Below are 23,106 nucleotides of genomic sequence, written 5' to 3'. Positions count from 1 at the left end.
AAGTTATTTCTTTTACATGGAATTCTTTTTGGATAAACGAACTTAATAATTGTGTGTAAAAATTTTTCAATTCGCTTAGAGAGTTCATGAGATCTAGCGAAATACGCAAAAAGTAAAATTAACGTTAAGGGGTCCAAAATTAGGAGCTCTTTTCTGACCATACTTTAGGACCATATTTCCCAGACTGTGGCTACCCCCTATGTTTTGGGGTCAGAAATTCGAATCCGTCAAAATTCGAACCATCCATTTTAATTATGGAGCCAAAATGGCTGAGGCATTGAAATGCCACTGGTGATTTCTTGAAACCTATGCATTTTCAGATTGATGGGTACCAGCTTGTCTGAGAAATAAAGCTGGCTAGTGATCAAAATCGAGCACATTATCTCTACATGATTGCAAAATGGTGGTGCATTAACTTTTCTGACACTCCTGTCTAGACATTGGGCTATTGCAAGAATAATTTAGTCATTTTCATATAATGGTAATAAAAATCATTTTAAGTCAAATTTATTAAATCAAGAATGACACATCAAAGCACAAATTTTGCTATAAATAAAAATTAAATCCTTCCAGAAAACTAGAATGTTGGTAGCTATGATGATAATCCTAGTGGTAGGAACAGTGCACAAAGTGAACAGTTATTAATTCTTGAATCTTAAAATACCATCATACTGTTCGGAAATTTAAAAAAAGATTTATTATCTCATGATTTTAAATATAATTTCCCCTAGAGCTTGTGGGTGTATCTTGGCAATGAAATTTAAAATATAAGTGATCATGCTTATGCACTATAATGTGTCAAATATGATGAAAATCAAAAAGAGATGCAAAAAATAAGACATGTGTTTTTAAGATGTATAATTAACCAGGGTAGAAAAAAAAATAGAGTGTCAGCAGATTTATGTGGGCAAAATTTTTACCAAACATTAAATATATGCATATGCATAAAAAAATCTTTTTAACTTCCTTAATAGCTGAATGAAAAAATTAGAATTCTGAGTATCAAATAACATCATTGCTTTTTCTTAGTGTGGGGTTTCATCAGTCTTAATTAAAAGTTTTGATTGTTCAAATCAAATATAACTCTTCTTGTTTTGAAATTATTTGCTTTGTCCATCAATAGATGAGAGAATTATGAAAGTTAATATTAATAGAAGAATAAAGAGATATTGAATTCCTATTTAATACGGACCCACTTTTAGAAAAATGAAAGTCCTGGATTCCAAACACTTATAATTTCCTAAGTCTAGAGGAATCACAGAATATATTCTTGCAAATAAATTAAAAATGTAATATGCATGCATAAAATACCAGCTAAACATCCGTCATTGTAATCCCTAGCTAAAAAAAGAATAGGGACTTTTCAAACCGTAATTTATAGTTTTATTTGACTCTCGTAGAAATTATGATTCTTATTCACATAAAGGCACCATAATGCAAAGAATAACAAATTATTTGCCTAATTTCATGAATGAAATAATATACATTGTAATAAATAAAGATAATTGTGACCAATATATTGTGTCCATATTTATTTTAATTAAAGAAAACACAACACTATTGAAGAGTAAATTATTATATTATTTTGTCCTATCATCAATGTACAGGGAAAATTATCTCTGAAACACACTGTCATTACACATATTGCATGCCCAAAGGGCCTATATATCTGATATAAATTTACAAGATGCCCAAGTAGCATCTGTATTTCAGATCATTTCATATTGCATAATGAATTCACACATTCCAGATAGTGCAACTTTTTATTAGATGCATTACCTTCTTTCGTTTTTGCCAAAAGGGCTCAGATCATTTTTGTAATACTGTCAACTCTGTCAAATATTTATATTTACAATCTCAGATACTACTCAAAAAATGATACTGAAAATTTGTTCTTCAAATATAACAGAAAATATAACATATGAATTACAATAGATGAAAAAGGAGATTCACTGTCGCTTACAATAGCATTTAACTAGAGTTTACAATTGTTTCTTTTTAATCTAGGTAACACTTTCAAAACTGATAAACCTAGTTTCAGATCAAAGTATTTAATCATCACAAACATACATTGAACTTGGTTTTTAAGAGTAACCTATCTATTAGCATTAAATATGGCGAACATGAGAATAATGTCATTCATAATGGCAGTGCAATAGTTCTGCAGCAGGACTTAAATACACAGCGAATAAGAGAGCACCTTCTTCGAAATTGATGAAGAAACTAAAGGACAGTAAAAAATTCAATACAAAACACATTCCCAGATTTGTTTTATTACTAATGGCACTGATGACATCGCTATTCTAAAATAGAGTGAACAATCCCACTTGGTAATTTCATTAGTAAATCAAATGGAATAATGGTTTTAATAATCGGTCATATGCATTAATGACAAAAATGCTTGAAGTGATAGATATATATTTCCTGAAAATCTTTTGTTTAAGTCAATTTAAATTATGAGAAGTGGTAAAAGTTGCTATAAAATTTAACAACCTCAGAGAATGAGGTTAGCTTTTTATTGGCTATGGCTTAATGGTAACATAATAAATCTGAAAATGAACAATTGTGCTAAAGATACAAAGGGACAAACATTTTTGCCCTAAGTTAAGCACTTTGTACTTTACAACTTTAAATAAACCACAATTTAAATTTAAAACAAAACTCATTCAAAAATAAGTTTGATGCAAAGTGACTGAGTCATTAAAAGACAATGGAGTTCCACATTTACCTGTAAAGCCAGACCTATAGCCAGTTAAAATTATAAGGAAAGTGTTAATATTTTCTCATAAGTTATAAATCTAAGGACATAGTGGTGAGCTACAGTATTTATTATAATTATATATATTATTTCCAACATGCTTCGAAAATATGTATTTCACAGCATTCTGACAATTAATTACATAATATTAATTTGTTTTTATCTACTCTGTATTTTAAATGTACAATATCAATTTATTCCTAGAATGGAATAGCTGCCACAAATTTTTCTTCCTCTCAATCAAGAGAGTACCTAAACAAACAGATAAAAATTTATTAAAAATTTTGTTCCCCAATTTGTGCATGAACTACCAAAATTTAATCACCTACTAGTTTTTACTTTTCAGCAAGCTTTGAGCTGTTTATAAAGAGAGTTTGAAAAAGTGGATGTATGCAGTTTTTTTAAAATATGTTACTCTAAATATAAATAAATAAATAAAATAACAGGAATTATTAAGAAAATTAAAAAAAAAGAAATACTACAAGCAATAAAATAAGTATAATTTAAAATCCTAAGTTAAGTTATAAATGTTAAAATTTCAAATCCCATTATGAACATTTTCTTAGATTAATATTTTCTCACAAGTTAAATAGCATCTTTTGAAACTACATTTACTTTTCCCTTATGAAAAAGAAATGTAATTTACAAAACTTTTAAAATAATAAGTTGAATTAAAACTATAAAATGTTCTTAAAACACAATTTCATAACATAATAAATTTTATAGATATAAAAATAAAAAAAGTTAAATAAAATAAACAGCTGCTAATAGTTATGGCTGAAAAAAGTAAGTAATATATATTCAGTGCAGGATATTATATTAGGCTAAACGGGTAGAAGCCTAGGATCCTGAGGTCAGTGGGTTTCAAAAATCACCAGTTGTTATTTTTTTTAGAAACATTGGACATAGGTCCCATTACCTTTATTAACTTAGAACCTCATTAAGCTTAAACATGGCTCTGAACACATTTTTAAATACATAATTTACACAGTTGATCAAGTTAATGAATGCAGCTGATAAGTAATTCTTTTTTAGGAACTTGCTCAGCCCAGCTATCACTGTGATGCCTGATTCGCTCAAATACCAAAAGGATGACCAAATGCACATCTCTGGTTTCTGTCGTTTGATAGAAGAATCTGCCCCCAAAAATTAACTGAACCAAAATATTCTGAAGTAGAGGAGTCATCATACACAAAGAAATTAGCTATTTGATAAGCTTCTGTAGTAAGGACCCAAACAGGTACTTTTATTTGGTAGGGAGCTATGGTTTGGGACCAGGGACATTGAAGATTAATGCAATACAATATGTTTAAGTATCAGGAATTTAGTAATGAAGATATCTCATGTTGAATGTCTTTAAGTTCTTGGATCTTTTGAGCCAGTCGTTGATTTAGTTGTTCTAATGCACCTTTTTTGGCCTTGTTGCTTGACTTAGTTGTGTCTAGCTGTTCCTGCAGCCGACTAACACTGCTTCTTAAGCCTTCATTGTCTGCTAACAAAACCTAAAATAAAAATTTATAGACTTAAAAAAAAATGGATGTAAGTATGAGAACCACAATTGCATCTACACATTGTTACAACCTTTGAATGCTGCTACAAAATAAACCAATCACTTCATGTTAATTTTATTAATTTCATGTTAATTTTTATTTACTTATTTTTGTTTCTTTTCTTGAAAAAGTTGGGATGAATAAAAACAATGCTGCATTTGGTATATGAAAGCTTAAAAAGTTTTTAATTTAATAAATCAGAGTTTAACGCTTTTAAGTACAAAGTATAATACAGTCGTCCCCACTTAATCGGATAATCGAATAACCTGCTTATACGAATAAAATTTCATGGAACCAAATCATTTTATATGAAACTAATGTTAAACTTCCCCGTTTAAACGGTTATTTGTTGCTTTTTGATCCTGCTTAATTGCATAAAGAAGTGGTACTGAAATGAAAAATTTTTTTTTATTTTTGAGAAATGTTTCACCAGCTAAAATAGAATTTCCCTTTTTCAGTTAAGATAAAGATACAAGGTGGTCACTTCAATAGGGATTTCTTATTCATTAGGAGGTATTTGGGGTAAAGTTGAAAAATTAATCAAATCCTGCTGCCAGTTATACATTGAAATAAACGAAGGGGGTTCTACCCCTCTTTGACTTACTTCACTCACACATCATTTAGTATGTAAAAAAGGGATAGAGTGATTTGTTTTTAGGTCAAGACTTGTGGTCCCCTCTTGATGCACTATTAGCTTTGATAAGAAAAAGTTTTAAAAACCTAATACACTAGTGTAAAGAGTGTCTTTTTCTTAAGTGGAATAACGGCTTAATCCAGTGAATAATTTTGAGTTGGTTGCAAGTTGAGCGCGAAAAAGAATGATTTAAATTTATCGGAAAAAAACAATGAATCTTAGAAACAATAAATTTCAAAGAAATCCCCAACTAAAATAGCGCATTAATTAGGAATTTCTCAAGTTTCAAAGATTAGAAGAAAAAAAATTCTGCATGTGTTTGAAAGGAATACGCACAAGTCATGAAAATTTTAGTAGAAACTAAAAGGCAATATCTAATTTTATTAACGGGTATAAAAAACAGTCTTCAATTACAGAAATTTTCGGATGGGACCAAATAATATTTTAGTTCCTACATGATACTTTTCACTAACATTGATTTATTTTTATGTAACTTTAAATGACATTTCTTCATGATACTAAGGCAGAAAGTTTTAATTATAATTATTTATTGATCATAAAACTGAGTTTACTTAATCAAAACGCTATACTATGCATTAAATATCATAAAAAAGTAAAATTTCGCAAAAATTCAGAATTTTAGATTGAGTATTGCACTTCCCTTTTAATGGAATAACCCGCTTAATTGCATAGATTTGGCTAGAACCGATGGTATTCCTTTGACTGTATATGATGCAATAATTTCAAATAAAATTTTTAAATTATTTATTCATAATTTTTCCCCCATCAATATGTTCTTCAAGTTATTAGAAAAAAAGCATGCTTCTAAAAAAATGTAAGTGATGTATTGCAGGCTTTGTTTGATGTATTACTTTTTTGATAAATTTTTCTTGATAGCTGTAACTAGGAAAATGAGTTAACTTGAAATATAAGCTGTTTTTATATTTCTGAGAATATGATTAAACAAAATGCTTGTAAACTAGCAAAATGAATCTTGTGTGGAAAAAAAAACATTCTTTACTATTTAATGCCTAACAATATGAGTAACTTGTTATTATTTTTCTTTAAATTAACCAATTTTAATAATTTTTGATGAATTGAAAGATTATAAAATGGGACAAAAGTCAATTTGAAAAAATGAATGTTTCACATTAACTCTTTACTTGCTGGTGTTGAATTTCTGCAACAGTTAATATAAATATGTCTGAAAAATTCACAATTAATAATTTCAGTTTTTAAATTGTGGATAACATGAAAAATATTAATATTTGTTTTGTTCTCTGTAGTGGGTATAATTTGTTCACCAGGAGTTGGCACTTGGCCCCACCTCCTTGGACACAAAGTTAATTTCAGCATGGGGGGAATGTGAGAAAAAAAATCTCTGCGCTTGAATTTGAGATAACCTTTTATGCACGCCAAACGCAAACAGGGATTTTTTTTCTTCAGTCACTTACTTAGCTTTATCATCTGCTATTACACTTTTCGTTATTCTAGCTAGTTCAATATATTTTAAATTTAAAAATTGCTGCTTTCAGAGCATAATATCCCAAAAAGAGCAAATTATTCAACTAAAAGAGAAAAATATAATAAATAATGTTTTGCGAAAACGAAGACAAAGTTTTTGTGTTTTACTATTTTCTTAAAATTTAATAATTATGTATGAGTTTTAATTCTGATTTAAGTACAGTACGTTTTTTTTTTGTTGAAAATATAGTTATTTAATAAGGTAGAAAAGTGAATGAATTTTACGATGGGTATAGCTAAAAATAAATAGTTGTTTTAATAAAGTTTCATTAATGTGTATTTTTGTAAAACTCTATTTGTATAACGCTATTTTTTGAATGAAAAATTATTCAAAAATCTTTTGTAAAAAAAAAAGAAAAAAAAAAGTAATTAAATTCATTATTTACAAGCGTGAAATTACAGAATTAAATTGTACAATTCTCTATTTTAAACTATTTTCCCCCTAAAACTGCTTTACAACAAAATTTATTGGAATAGTAAATTTGCAATTTATCTGGAGAGAAGTTTTGAAATAGCAGATGTTAAATAAAAAGAATTATCATGCATAATGATGTTGCTGAAGATCCTAAATATTACTGGAAATACTTTGAATAACAAATTAAAATACATCAGCATTTAAGAAATAATAAGTTCTTCACTCCATAGAATGTATGAAATATTCTATGTTAAAAAATGCACCTAAAGATGCTGCAAAATAAAGAATTATGTTTGCCAAACAGCAACCTTTCTTAGGATTGTCTACATACTTCTCCCAAAAATAGTGTAATAGTATCATCGGATACCACGTGATGAAGGCGGAGCCAAGTGCCAACTCCTGGTGAACGAACTAAACTGAAATGAAAGCTTTTTTTTGCTGCCGAAATCTGGAAAATAGTTTTAATATAGAGAAGAAAAAAATCAGAATTCAGATTTACAAGTGAATGATTTTAGCTAAGGTCACTCTTTATGAGGACATTCCAGAAATCAGTTATTTGGATCAAGAGAGGGAGGAAAAGGTAATAGGTCTTCTTTTAAATACTGGCAAATGGGTTAATCAGTTATACTCAATCACTGGTGCATTGCCTTAATTATAAGTCCGTACATATCGTTACTGTATTTCTGATGCTATAATGTATGCTCTTTTTTTCATTTGGGAAACCTTTATAATACTTTAAAAAGGTTGTTATGATGCATTTCTTTTATGAAAAATAAAATACTCAGAAAACACTTTTGTTCACACATAAAGTGACTAGATTTGATACATTTTGATAGATAAATTTTGATTTAGGACTAGATAGATTTTGATTAACATAATTCATTTATTTAATAATTTTAAGCATTTCTTAATTAGTTATTATAAAGTTTTTAAAATAAAAAATAAATCTCATGAAAAAATTGATTACTAAGTGCATGATTGCTATATTTAAAATAAAATCGGTTTTACTCTAATTTGTTAAAAAAAAAAAAAAAAAAAAAAAAAAAAAAAAAAAAAAAAAAAAAAAAAAAAAAAAAAAAAAAAAAAAAANAAAAAAAAAAAAAAAAAAAAAAAAAAACTGAAATAAAAAAAAAAATATTTAGCTCTATCTGTGTTGAGTCAGAAGAAAAAATACTTAAAAGAATTAAAAAAAACTTAATATTATGGTTCATATTATAAAAAAATGATTTCATTGATTTTTGTTATTAATAAAATTGCTCATTTTACAAGGTAAAAATAGACTTTATGCAATTATCTCTATTGCACAACAATAATACGTGATGGTTTTATTTGAATTTTTTTAAATCAATAATGTTAACAACAGTGTGTAACACAAATAAAATCGAACCTGTTAGGTGTAGTGAGGGTAATAACAATTTTGTTCTGAGTCCCTTTAAACCTGTCTGAACTTGTTAGAGAGCCAAATTAATTTTTATTAAAAATAAGTAGCAATTTAGAAAGTGTTATATAGGTAATAAAAAATTTATATGCGTATGGTATAGAAAAAAAGATAAGAGTAATTAGAACTTACTTTAAGTTTATCTTCTACTTTTTGGCTAGCAGATTGACCTTGATGGTTATCTTCAATTCTTTTACGCATCTGTTCAAGCTCCTATAAATTGAATTTAGTAGTAAGTAAAATTTTGTTAACATAGTTAATAAGAATTGGTCAGTGATTTTATAATAAAATTTAGCAGGCCTCTTTAGCAACCTGTTTCTGTTTTAGTGATAAGGATTACATTATTTTACAAAAGATGTACCTTAGGATTATCACCAACAAGTGGATGAAAATTATGAATTCAAATGATACATTGAAATTATATGAGTACATTCACACACACACACACACAAAAAGAAAAATAATTATTTTAAGCAACAAACTTAACAGAGAAGGTTACTTTTTAATTCTTTTATTTATTCAAAGAATAATGCATCTTAAAAGCAATTGATAGGATAATTGCATCAAATACTTTTTCTTTTTAAACCAAAAATTTTTTAAACAAATAAATCAACAAAGTTAATAAACAATTCAAACGTATAAGGTAGATAAAACAAAGAGTTGCAATTTTAAAATAGAACAACCATTGGTTGCTATAATCAGTTAAAAGGAACAAAATTAGATGGTTATTAGCAAAGGAAGCAAATCGTGAATTTTGGAAGACAAAAGTATGTTTTATTAATTTAAGATTTGTCTTACCAAAATGGTAGTTCTGAGAAAATAATTTATTTAGAAATTCAAAAAAGCAGACTTTTTATTGGATCACATATTAACTGATTATTATAAAAAATAATAAAAAAATATATTTTACATTTGTAAAAACGTTTCTAGCTATATAACACCTAATATTCTATCATTTCAGTATCAGTATTAATGAATAATAAAAGAGAACAGGATGCGTAGCCAAATTTTTCAACAAAAAATAAGCACCTTTTAAGTACTTTTTAAGCACTCAAAAAATATTTTTAATCACTTTAAAAAAAAAAGAAAAAATCAAAATTAAAATCTGTGCAGTAATAACAATTATTTTTTTCCATCGTTTAAAGTTCTTAATTTATAAACATAAAATCAATAAAATTCAAAATTATTTTCAAAAACTTTACTTAATCATGATAAAATAAGCAGTTTCTGATAAATATTGCATAGAAAATTGTGAAATCATGAATTTTTTGTAAATTAGAAGGACAATCGACAAGGCAAAGAAAAAATCTCTTTTTAAAAGACAGAAAATTAAGCACTTTTTACAAACACCGAATAAAGAAAAACGTAAATCAAAAATAAGCATCTTTCAGCACTTTTTAAAAACGCTATGCACTCTGGAGAAAATAAGGAAAAAAAATATTTATTTCAACATTTAATAGTAATCTGCGTTTCCAATTAAAGCTAAAAAAGCTCTTTCAGAAGCATTATTTTCTCCTCTATACACAATTACATGATAGTGTTTTGTTACAATAGGAAATAATCAAATCACAATATGTAATTGTTTGAAGAACGATTGTAAGAAAAGTTAAACAACCTTAAGGGGATAAAGACAGCCATTTTGTAACCAGAAATTACCCAACATATTGCCCAAATTTAAAAAAAAAAACACCATTTTTATTAGCTTCTAATAGCCAAATTCTTTATTTACAAATATTTATCAATCTCAATATGTAAGCAGTATCCCCTTCTCTTCTCAATTTTCTTTAATTCTAATACACAAATAGTTGCTTATTTTCTGTCCAGAATTTTAGTTACATCATTACAAATTACAAAACGAAATCTTTACCACTGTTAAGAGAAATTTATCAGTATTCTTTATCATTGAATGAATGAAGTACAAAACGAATATATTAAATGTATTTTTTTCATATAATTCTTTTTTAATCTTAAATTGGTAAAATTAAGTTGTTCTCAACGCTTACATTATCCTTATTGTTCACTTGTTCTTCTAATGTTTCTTTTTTGTTCCGTAAAGTACCAATCTCCTTTCGTAATTCGGCTATTGCTTCAGGATTTCCATGACTTGCTTCTAATTCTAACACCTATTTAAAAACAAAGTAAGGAAATAAAATTTTTAATTTAGTTGTAAATATTTAAGCATTAAATTAAGCATTTACAAAATATATTGAAAATATAATACAACATTAAAGCTATTAAATTGATGCAATAAGTCAGTGAATAGTCTGCCTGCATAAACTTTTCAGTGGCTATCCAAAATATAGCTATTAACTTTTTTTTTAATTCATTTGAAATTTTACCTCAAATAAATAGGGCTATTAGTATAACAATATAATTGTTTTTATATTATTATAGGAAATGAACAGCAAAAAGAACTATAGTAATCACTTCTGATTTGAAATTAATACATAAACTAAAATCCACAAAAAGGTCTTGGATAAATAGGAAGAGGTTTAAAAGAAAATTCTCATCACTTCTTAAAAAGCTTAAAGTTATTATGAAGTGATAAAACTATTACTTTAAATTATTTTTACTTGAGTTTATTTGGATCATTTGTTTCAGATAGGTGTTCACTTTTTTCAACAACTTAACTAAAATTTATGTTTAGGACAACTAAGTATTTTTAGTAATTTTTGTTTAACAATGTATAATATGTGTATTGTAACAATTTGTTAACTATATGTTAAACTATTCTAAAATTGTATTCGTTAACACGTTTGTATTTGTTTGCTAATTAATAGATTAGGAGTAATTTTGTGCTTGAAAGTTTTAATCATTAAGAGTGCAGGTTTCTAAATACTAGGAAAATAATAATGCATACTTTGCATGGAAAGAATTATAAAATGAATCAATATGAATGTTTTAAAGTTATGGTTTCAGTTATGGTTTTTTCTAAACTGTAATTTATGGCTTTCCTACAGAAAAAAACGCTTTTTCTAATATTCAGTGAAATAGTGTGTAATAGAGGTGTCATGACTGCATATTGAAATTGTTAAGAATCATGTAAGACTATGACATTTAGTAAAAACGAAAAGCAAAATGTTCTATAATCCTAAACATTTGATCCACACTGTTATAAGCTGTTGATTAATCAGTATGTAATTCTCTCGCTTCATTGAGTTAAATCCAAAAATTTAAAAAATAAAAAACATATCAGTATATAAAATAATTAACTTTTTCATAGAGGTAATGTCTATTTTTTATATCTTTATGATGAACTAAGAAAAATATTAAAATATCATAACTCTAGTTCTTTAATATCTTCAGTTAAACACTGATCCTTATCTTGCAGAGCTGTGATTTTTCTGTAAAAAAATTATGAAACGAAATCTTACAGCTTGGATAAAGTTACTCAACAGAAATGAATAATGCATTTATGAAAATATTTAATAAAATATCAAATATCTTTCGAAACATTCCTAAAGCTCTCGAAAATATTTTTGTAGAAACATTTTATTTGTAGAAATATTGGCTCAGCAAATTCTTTAATAAAAAAAAACAAATAAAGAAATAAAAAAAACATGACTTAGGAAATTCAATTGATTTTTTTTGAATGTCAATTAAGGTTGGCTGATATAAGCCGAACGATATTTTTAAAGGATCATCCTTTTTTTTAAGTAAAAAATCTTTTAAATAATTTTCTGTAATAGATATAAATACCTTTTGAATTAGCAAATTTTCTTATAAAAATCTTTTCAGTTTTGAGTTTGAATAATAATTTGAATCCATGCTATTTTAAATAAACATAAATAGGTAATTTTCAGATGATTACGTATCACAACACTCTGAAAAATACGTAGTTATATATAAAATAAATTACTAAAGCAAATTTAAATTTAAGTTATGTCTCCATGTCATTATGCCACCATATTCTGATTGTTTTCATAAGTTAAATCATGGAATTATAAAACAAATTCAAATTTAAAGTTTATTTCTTTAAAAAATTTTGTTACAACAAATTACAAAATGCTTAACTACAGTAAAAAAGATTTATGGAAATTAAGTGCTATTCTGAATTTGATATTTTATTTTATTTTTAGAAATTTTTTATCAGTGTTAATTTTTTACACTATGCTTTAATTAATGTTTCTAATGTTTTCAAAATACAATGCCTTTATAAAAGAACATCTTAACAAACAATATCCAAAATTCATTTAAAGTATTACTAATGCTCATTATTTAACTTAATGCTGCATTATTTATAAGAATAATGTAATATTTAATGCTTTATTGTGCTTGAATAAATGATAAAAAAGTAATTAATCCTTTATAACTTTTAAATCCTTAGTACTAAAACATATCTATCTATTTATCTATCTATCTATCTAGTATTTATATATATATGCAGCCTATTTCGCATTTTAAGTCCTTATTTTTGGTAAAAAATTAAAACTATTAAGCTTTAGTTTTTTACTAGTAACACGTTCACTAAAACGCAGACTATAAACACCATGATGCAGTCAGTATATCACATAAACTTTTTCAATCAGTCTTTCACAGTAGTGAATAAGTATTGACTCAGATGGCTTGAAATCATGTGATGTGAAATTAAACTGATTTATTTTACCTCATGAGAAGATACTAGTACTACAAATAGATACTACAGATTACAAATAGATGTGGAAATGAATGTTAACCACTTATAAAAATAAAAAAGAATATGAAACCTAATATATAATTTTCAATCAGCATAATACTAAATTCAATGTAAGCGATATTTAAAATTTAATGTATGTATTAAGTAGAATTTGAAAATAATTTTAACTAGTAACATGTATAACATCATCCACATATTTCATCAATTGAGTTTTGTGTAGAAAACGATTCAAGTTGCTTGCAATGAATAAATAAATGCTTATAAATTATTTAATAATTTTTAAGGACTTTGTGATAATGAAATTCAAATCTTAAACTTAACTTTGAATTAATGAGCAAAAGAAAATAATAATTACATTTGTTATTTTTGTATCATAGTTATGATTTCAGTATTACAAAACACTGCTCTGACACAGGAAAAAAAAAAAACAAGAAATAACTGCAATTAATTGTTTCCCTTTTTTTAACAATTTAATAAAATAAAAAAAGTATATAATTATAAATCATTCATTTATTCATTGTTAAAGTTTATTCAAACTTTCAAATATAAAACAAAGCATATTTTAACTGAGAGTTCAAAAGTGATAAAACAAAAATTTATCCAAGCACACATAAATTTTTAAAAAATATATGTAACTGTTTAAAACATTTCTTTCTCAGTAAATGTTCAAAGTAATTATGTTTTTTTTCTCTTTTAGACAATTTGAATATAGAACACTGCATATTTCCTATCTCATGCTTTTACAAATTTTTCAAAATAACAATTTCTTGAATTTGATTTTGTTTAGGCAAACAAGAACAGGGTGCGTAGCCAAATCTTTGAATAAAAAATAAGCACTTTTTAAAAACTTTTCAAGCACTTTACAAAAATTTTCAAGCACTCAAAAAATTTATATTCAATCAATGATATTATTGAAAAACAAGAACTTTTTATAAACAGTTTTAGCGTTAAAAGAAACCCAAAAAGAAACGGGCTTAAATCGAAACAATCAGTACTTTCCCACATCACCGAGTGAATTCAACTTGACCCTGAACTCAGAACAAAAGTACCCTTACCCCCTAAGTCAAAAAAAGTGTTAGAAGTAAAATGAAATAAACAAGAACAAAATTAAAATAAATTAAAAAGAAAAACATTTCATAAGGATCTGATATTCTCTATCCGAATTGGAGCACTCGGGTTTCGGTTTCAAGTGTGCGCGCATGCGCAAGTCATAACGTGGGTACGACATGAAGTCCGCGTGAATGATTACGTAGCAAACTCCCCATTTTTCGTGAAATGCATGGGATCCACCAGATATCACTGAAGGGAAAAAAAATTACTCGAAAAAAAGCACTTTTTAAAAACGCCAGCTGGAAAAAGCACCTTTAAAAGCTTTTAAAAACGAAATCCCCAAAAAAGCACCTTTAAGTACTTTTTACAAACGCTACGCACCCTGAAGAATAAGAATTATATTTTATTTTGAAAATTAGAGGTAGAAGTGCTAAAGCAATTTTTGTTGTTGATTTTTTAAAAAAAATATTTATGATACATATGTATGAGGCATAAACAAAATTAAGAATTAATAATAGATCTTTGTTTTATAATTCTTTGCCAAATACAGGGTGTTTCATAATCACTGCTCTTAAGAGATATTTAAAAAATACTTACGAAAGTAAAATTAATAGAATAAAGAGTGCTAAATTACTATTTAAGTAGAGGGATTGAATACTATTGAAATCTGATGAATACCTAATTGAGATGAATCTTTGCAAAAGTTAAATTAAAATAATCAAAATCAGTTTATTTGTTGGATGCAACTGAAAAGCATTTATAGTAATTTCTATTGACACTTTTAGATGCTTTTTATTCTACATTTTCAGTGATTGAGCTTGATACTGTTTTATCAGGTATTGATGTATTTTTATTTTAGACCACTAATGTGCAGCTTAAATTACTTCACTTTTTAATAGCCCTCAAAAAATACATGTTTAATGGCTGTGATTGTGGAACATTACTGATATTAGCTTTGTAATACAGTTAAATAGGTACTAAAATCATGAATTAATTTCAAAACAAGGATGTAAATTAGATGTAAAAAAATATAAAAAAATTTACTCGGGATTTCATTTTGCTGTTTTCTTCTTTTAATGCTTGTAGTTGCCTTTTCCACTCTTCTACATTAGCAGTGCTTTCTTGAAGTGCTCCTGTTAAGCGAGCATTATTACTTTTTAATGTTTGTAGCTCCACTTCCCACTTCTTAGCATTGGCAGAACTATAATGAGGTAATTATGATAGATTAGTAAGGTATTTTATTAAACCAAAACCTATATGCAGGGTGTCCTCTTAGACTGATTATTTTCAAAAATTTATAAAAGGAAAACAGTTAAAATTAAAAATAAAGCATTTTTTGTAAAAAATAAATTCATGTAACAAGGCATAATCTATTTTGCTAAGGGTTCCAGGTTTTAATTCAAAATTTTAATGACAGATGGTGCTGCAGGTCCCTTCTACTATTTTTTCCCTTTCATTTTGATGAATAAAATTTCTATTCTTTATTATGAGATGTGATTATGAATGATGTCTGGCCTTTTGAAAATATAGCAAAATGATTTTAAGTTGTTTTTCTTCAATTTACACATTCACTTTTTCTGAAAAAGTAAATGTGTAATTCAATTGAAAATTTCTGAACTAAAAACAGGAACTCTGAAAAGAATGATTTATGCCCTGTAGCATGAATTTGCTGCAAGGATTCAATTTTCACCCTTAACAGTTTTTTTTTGCTATAAATTTTTAAAAACAGCAATCTTAATTTAGGACAATTTGTAAAAGTCATTTGATGTTTCCTTATTAAAATTTTTAACACAATAAAATAGATTAACTTTAAATAACAGTGATCATCAAAATTACACTTGTTATTTATCGAGAAAGAAAACCAGTTGTTTTTAAACTTAAATAATGCTCTTAAATTATTGTTATTTCATTAATGGAGAACCATTCATAGTAAGCATAACAGCTTCAAAACTATACTTTGTTACATTTTTAGAAACATTCTTCATCAGTACTAAAATCAGCAATAAATATTCAGTAAAAGTTTATAAGAATACATTGCATTTCATCCTATTAGTTCTTTATATTAATTGCGTTTTTAAGGTATCTCCATTGCTACTTAATTTTTTTTTTTAGTGGTATTTACAGATAAATTTTATTGAGAGATCTACTGGTAGCTTTCTTTATAAGTGAGGAAATTTCCAGGAGAGTATCAGAGCTATTATACTAAGTTTATAAGGATGCATGCAAAAAGAAAAAAAAAACAGTAAGAAAGGCTTTTCGTCAAAATATTTTACTTGCGTGTTTCGCACAAAAATTCTTCATGTTATTTTAATATACTCTTCAAATATATTTCCCGTTTTCAATATTAATTCCTTTTCCTTTTTCTTTATTTTACAAAGCTTTTGAAGCAATTCTAATTAATATTTAACTCATTTAGAGATTACTTCGTTTTACCTTTTAAATTGCTAAATCTGTAATTGAGTTATTGAAGAAAATTTTTTTAGTAATCTAACTGAGAAAATTCTTTAAATGCAGTTCTGAGTCCCAGATAGCAAGCTGAGAATAGACTCACTGTTCGTATATTTTTAATGAGACACTGGCTCATTACAAAATTTTATTAATTTCCATGACTGTAAATTGGTTACATTAAAAAAGCAGAAATTTAAATCAAAACTCCCTTTTTTAAAACAAAATTGTAGTGTTTGTTTAAAAATATTAAAATAGTGACATAAAATTGTTTAAAAATACATTAAAATAGTGATATAAAAATTATTTAAAAAATGCATCAAAATAGTAATGTCTGAAAATATTTTGAAATTTTAAAACATTTCCAATTTAAAAATATGCGATTATGAAAAATTGGTAAAAATTTTTCTGGGTAATTATTTTTCTTTTATAAATAATTACGAAAAAAATTATTAATTTGCTTAAAACTTACCTTTGAGCAAGGGCTAATTTGAGGCGATCATTTTCATATCTAAGTTGAGCTTCAACTGTTGACTGTGGTAAACTAGCAACTGATGTTTTGTCCTTTGTTTGATGCTTAGGGCTGTCAGTTGCCTAAAAATTAGTAAAAATACAAGATATAAGAATCCTTTTCAAAATTTCCTAACATGAGCTTTTCAACAGTTCACAGCTTGTGCAAATGTCAAAACAATAAAAATCTTTTTTATATTAACATATAGTATATGAAAATATAATAAAATAAAAAGAGTTATTTCAATACTGATTGACAGGAATTAAAAATGTACAGAATTTAAGAACAATACAGAATTAAACAATGGTAAATAAATTTACTACAGGTAAAAAAGTCATTTTGTATTTAAGTTCTAACTATATTTATTAGTAAGTGGAAATTAATATTTATTCTTAAAATTTGTAATGTTTGACAAACCATATTTTGTATGAATATTTTTGTTCTCTCTAAACATAAATTTTTATTGGAGTCATTAATTCCGATAATTTTAAATATATAAAGAGGTAAAAGAATGATTTCAAACGTATTTAGAAGAAATTCGTAAAAGAAGATTTTAATTGTAAAATTGTGAGGTTTTATACTTAAAATTTTGCACACATTATGGTAAGAGTTGAATGCATAGAAATAAATTTTTTTCTGCTAGCTAGATTATATTAAATACAAAGGTTTTATAATGGGAAAATGTATTCCATTAACATCTTCCTACTGTTGTTACATTTCCACAAGCAACATTCTTATACGAAACTCTTTGTAAATGATATTTCTGACATAATGATATAACAGGTATTTTTTTAAAGGATTCAATAAAATAAACATTTAAAAATATAATTCGCAGATAATATTCTAATTGTTGCTCCAGTTTATTTAATAAACAGATTACATATTTTAAACTGAATATAAATAACAATGGAAAATGTTCCAGGTGTATGCTCAAACTCCAATACCTAGTAACATGACAAATGAATTAAGATAAGAAAATATGTTTTCTTTTTCTTTAACCCTCCAGAAATTGTCTATTTCTTTTAATTCTTACAACTGGATTCCATTTTTCCTTGTCTACCAATATTTAATGCATTAGTAAACATTCTTTAAAAATCAAAATTGAATAAAAATAACATTTAAAAACGAACATTTTAATTTAAATGGCTGTCTCTTTATATAATGTAAGAAAAAACTATGACTTTGCCCGCTGTATAAAAAGAATAATCTCAATTACAACAAAACGAAAGTTACAAAATGCCAATAAGAGGTCGGGATAGCCTGGTCGGTAGGGCACTGGGCCCATGTCCAAGAATTTGTGGCTCGATCCCCACCGGCTGAAGACTCCCCGTGTAGTAAATGGTGACTGACGCACGTTAAATCTGTCAAGTAGCAAAGTCCTCCATGTTCCCGTACCAAATCAATACCGCTGGGGGTACTGATCCACGAGTTTCCTTGTCTTCTGGATTGGTTCAACATTACAAGGTTACGGAGTTGAACATTAGTAGTCTAAAACCCAAAAAATGGGTCGGCAGTTCCAATAAGAGCTGCGGTGGCTCAGGTGATAGAGTGTTCACTTTCCAATGAGATGAACTGGGTTCAAATCTCAGCGATAGCTGGTCGATACGAATTCTGCATTTCACACTGACCACAGTGCTGACATAAAATATCCTCAGTGGTAGACGGATCAAGGGTTAGAGTCCCCTTGCTGCCAGGCTAACTGTGCGAGGTTTTCATCTCCGTGTAACGCAAATGCAGGTTAGTTCAAACAAAAAGTCCTTCACAAAGGCAAATTCCACCCAATACTTGATCCAGGAGTTTACTTGTCTTCTGGATTGGGTTCAAAATTACAAGGCTACGGTGCTGAACATTGGTAGTCATAAACCCAAAATTGGGTCGGCTGTTCAACGCCGATTATAAAATAAAATAAAATGCCAATAAATAAATAAATGCATTTAAAATTTACACTGATGTTCTCCATTTTCCTGAGACTTTTCAATACTTTATGAGTATAAAATAATTATGTTTAGTTAATTCAGGTTAAAGAAGCTGGATAAATTAAAGACAAAAGAACGGACTTACAATGCTGTGAGCAAATATATATTGCAACCAGCAATTGTTACAGTTTCAACTTAATAACTAGTTCCTTTCTGTGCCAGTCCAAAGAGCATTTGCATATGTTAATCAACTGTATTTGAATGAGTTGTTCACTGTGCGAAGTCAATGATAAGAGGCAAATATAATTAGTTGGGATGCTATTTAATTTTGAAATATAAGTAAATAAACTAGTAATTGAACATCAACAAATAACTTATTCCTGTACCAAAGTGTCCAAAAAGGATTAAAAATTGCATGATAAAAATTAAATTGCTTAAGATATTCACTTTGAAAAAAAAAGAAAAAAAAAAGACTTGAATGTTTGCTTTAAAATTAAACAGGTTTCTTGTTTTGTTCATATACTTTTATTTATACAGGGTGCTTGCATTTAGGGTAACAAATTAATTTAAGCGGGGAAAATATAAATGCTATCGAAATCTGGCAAATCTCAATTTAGGAAAGTGGGTGTATAGAACATCAAAACTGATTTAATGGCAGGTTGAACTTAAAGGTGTTTCTAATAACAATGTCAAAGCTTTGTCTTTTGTCTCCTCTCAGTTTCTTCATCCAATCAAACAGGTTTTCTTGCTTCATACATTTGCCTTCCTCAATAGTGATTTGTCCGATTTTGACAGTGTATTTGATTTTTCTTTTTATATATTAATTTGTGATGAGTTACTTTTTTGTCTTTATTTTTCATAAGGATTCTAAAAATATAGATGAAGAGTGGTCTTCACACGGAACACTATGTGTAAAACTAGTCTAAGGCATAAATTTCTCTAATTTCCAAATCCAGTTTTTTTTTTCTTCTAAAATTTCAGTTTTCTGTTATGCAAGTTGATATGTATGAGAATCAGAAAGTAATACATAAAAACAATAAAAAGAAAATTAAGTTTGAATAAAAGAAAATCTTAATAAATTCATAGCTTTATTAAATTTAATAATAGACAATGAATGTCAAAATACATTTTCATTTTGACAGTCAATGTAAACACTTATACAGATGGAAAGGCATACAAAAACTGTCCACAGTTTGTTTCTGTTTGCATTATAATGTTATAAGTTTATTTAAAATTTAAAAAAAAAAAAAAAATTACTTTTAAAAGATTATGTATTTTTTCATGGTCGTCGTTGTTACTTGGGGAAGGGGCGGAGCTGGGGAGATGAGTATATGTCCGCCTCAATAATAAGAAATCTTTAAAAGACCCCCTAAATATTTCAAACAATCAAGTAAACATTTCATGAATTATCATCGATTTAAACTTAACCAATTAAAAGCAAATAAAAATATTAAATAAATTAATCATTTTTCGAATCTTCAGCAGATGGAAGAAAATTCCTTTAATTTTTTTTATTTATGCCTGAAACTTAGAGAATTATTTTAATCGTGTATTTAAACTTTGCCCTCCCCCCCCCCCAAAAAAAATGGGGTATTTGCGACACCCGAGAAATTTCCTCTCACTCAAAATTTCTTAAAATTTTCCTAACCGCTAATTTTCTTGTTTTATATTTTTTCTTTAATAACTCAAACCACAGATTTTAATCATTTGGTTTCAATTATTGACACCCTGATTAGAATATTTGATGTATCTATTCCTCTCACTACAAATAGGCTAATTTTAAGGAGATAAAATCATATAAATACTACGTTTCCTGATACCATTTTTGATTTTGACATCTAATAAAACACCTGAAAAACATACCTGAAAAATCAAGATGCGTCTGATGTAGGTTTGATATAAAATTAAAATAATAAATTGCTCAAATCCTAACATTTCGCTAAAATTTTAAAATAATACTAGACGAAATAACTTTCGTTTAGATTATTTCATTTTAAGAAAACAATACATCATAGAAAATCAATATCTTGTTTGTATCGTAAATTTTCTAACAAATAATAAAATCGCAGAATTTTTCAACTGGAAACAAGAAAGTTAACAACATCAAGACAAAAAAAAAAAAACTATTATTGAAAGCTCTAACAAAGTATACCTCCAGATATCTTCTACATTCTATATAGCATACATAATATATCAGGATCAGACTATAAAATAGTTAGAAACAGTATGCTAAAAATTCGTTTCAGCGAAGTCAAAAAGGAAATAATCTAAGCAGATCTAGAGAAATTTCTTCTAGGAAAAATCTAAATCAAGCATACAAGTAGCCAGAAGGAGGAATAAAATTTTATCTATGCATACATAATAAATCAAAGGGGTGTATTCTGTTTCGATCAAAGCAATGAATAACAAGTCCGTTTTGAAACAAAGGCTGTACAGAAATGCTGCACTTCCTGATTTTTGTTTAAGTACCTAAGCGTGCATAAAAAGAATTGAAATATTTAGAATAAGTATGTTTCATTTTGTATGATTAAAAAATTTAATAATTTGTGATTAGTAAAATTATTTTGTACTGTAACTGTACTATATTATTTTGAACTGTAACTGTATACAATAGAACCTCAATTATCCAACATATTCGAGAGATGTCAACTATTTAAGAAGGGTTTTAAATTATCAAAAATTTATCCTAAAAATTGAATATAGGAAATGAGCTCGTAATAAATATTTATAAAGGTATAAGGCTAACGCTAATTTATTCAGTTACAAACGTAATTTTCAATTTATTTCAGTAAGATATTTTTACTAACTAATGACCTATTTTTTTCTTCTCTTTTCATTAACAGCATAAGATATAAATCCAACATATACATCAAGCTAAAAAAATATAAATTCTGGTAAAATTACCGTACTGCATGGTAATAACATTTCTGGTTAAAAAAACAACAACATAATTCTGGTTAATAAAATCAAAATATACGGTATTTAAACCATTCATTTGGTAATTTTTTCGTTTATCTGGTAACGGTTTTCTGGAAAATCTGGTTTTTAAAATTATAGTTCTTATTACCACGCATTTAGTAAAAAATACAAAACTGAAAAGTAAATTTAACTGAATAAATGGTTCTTATGCTATGCTCTAAAGTATCATGATAGAATTGCCAAATTTTACCACATTTACCAAATTTTATCACAGAACAAAAAATTATATTTTTTTACCTAATTCTTTGGATAATTTTACCAAAATGATTATCAAAGCTTTTCAGTAAAAATGAACAAACCCTTTGGTGTTCCTTTAAGGCCAGAAACACGGTAAATGTTACCATTTTCTGGTAGTTTTGACAATACATTTTTCACTTGCCGTGGTGGTTCAAGGGATAGAGTGCTCGCCTTCCAATGAGGTCACCCGGGTTCGAGTCCTAGCAATGGCTGGCTGATTCGAATTCCGAAACCAGCTAGCACTGACCACAATGCTGAAAGTAAAATATCCTCAGTGTGACAATGGGTTAAAGTTCCCTTGCCGTCAGGTTAACCATGGGAAGTTTTCGTGGTTTTCCTCTCCATGTAAAGCAAATGCGCGTTAGTTCCATCAAGAAGTCCTCCACGAAGGTACATTTTACCCAATACTTCATCCAGGAGTTCCAGTGCTTTCTGGATTGGGTTTAAAATTACGAGGCTACGGAGTTGAACATTGGTAGTCGTAAACTTAAAATTGGGTTGGCTATACAACGATGGTTGTAAAATACATTTTTATAAGTGTACAACTGAACATAATTCCCGAAGTTTAGGTTGAACTTCAAACAAAATATCTATGCAACAGTTATCTCAAAATATGTAATTTTAAATTTTATCAGCTCTCAATGATTTTTTTTTTTGCGGGAAAAAAATATTTATTATTTATTAACAGGTTTCAATATTCTGCCCATAAAAGAGAGAATGTGTTTGTATAATACTGTAAAATTAACCAGGGATATTCCTTTATAAAGTTTATGTAATGAAAAAATGCAACTTCGTTCATATATATTATACATGGTGTTGAGTAATGATCGCCCTTAATCATATCTTCCGAATCCTTGTCAAAAAGGAAATTAAAAAAAAAAAAATTTCACATTAGGATTCGCAAATTAATATTTAAGCAAGGAAAAAAAAAAAAAACAAGCACGTAATCGAAATCTGACGAATCATTACTGAGAGATCACGGGCGGGAAACACCCAAACTAGTTTGATTGTCT

At 27.3% G+C, this 23,106-nt stretch overlaps 1 protein-coding gene across 1 annotated transcript in view; it reads right to left on the bottom strand.

Moving 5' to 3' along the window:
* Window positions 1-1,560: 1,560 nt before the first annotated feature.
* LOC107452620 (homer protein homolog 2) overlaps window positions 1,561-23,106 on the bottom strand; it is a 256,966-nt gene continuing 235,420 nt past the window's right edge. Inside the window, exons 5-9 of the mRNA XM_016069155.3 lie at window positions 16,923-17,044; window positions 15,050-15,206; window positions 10,323-10,442; window positions 8,452-8,532; window positions 1,561-4,260 (exon numbers count right to left, since the gene is read on the bottom strand). Coding sequence (XP_015924641.1) covers window positions 4,075-4,260; window positions 8,452-8,532; window positions 10,323-10,442; window positions 15,050-15,206; window positions 16,923-17,044 — 666 coding nt within the window. The 3' untranslated portion in view covers window positions 1,561-4,074. The remainder of the gene's footprint in view (window positions 4,261-8,451; window positions 8,533-10,322; window positions 10,443-15,049; window positions 15,207-16,922; window positions 17,045-23,106) is intronic.

Source organism: Parasteatoda tepidariorum, chromosome X1 (assembly GCF_043381705.1).
Source record: "Parasteatoda tepidariorum isolate YZ-2023 chromosome X1, CAS_Ptep_4.0, whole genome shotgun sequence".
In the NCBI taxonomy this organism is placed as follows: Eukaryota; Metazoa; Arthropoda; class Arachnida; order Araneae; family Theridiidae; genus Parasteatoda; species Parasteatoda tepidariorum.
The sequence above is the reverse complement of the archived record's forward strand: the minus strand, read 5'-3'. Positions and strand labels throughout refer to the sequence as shown.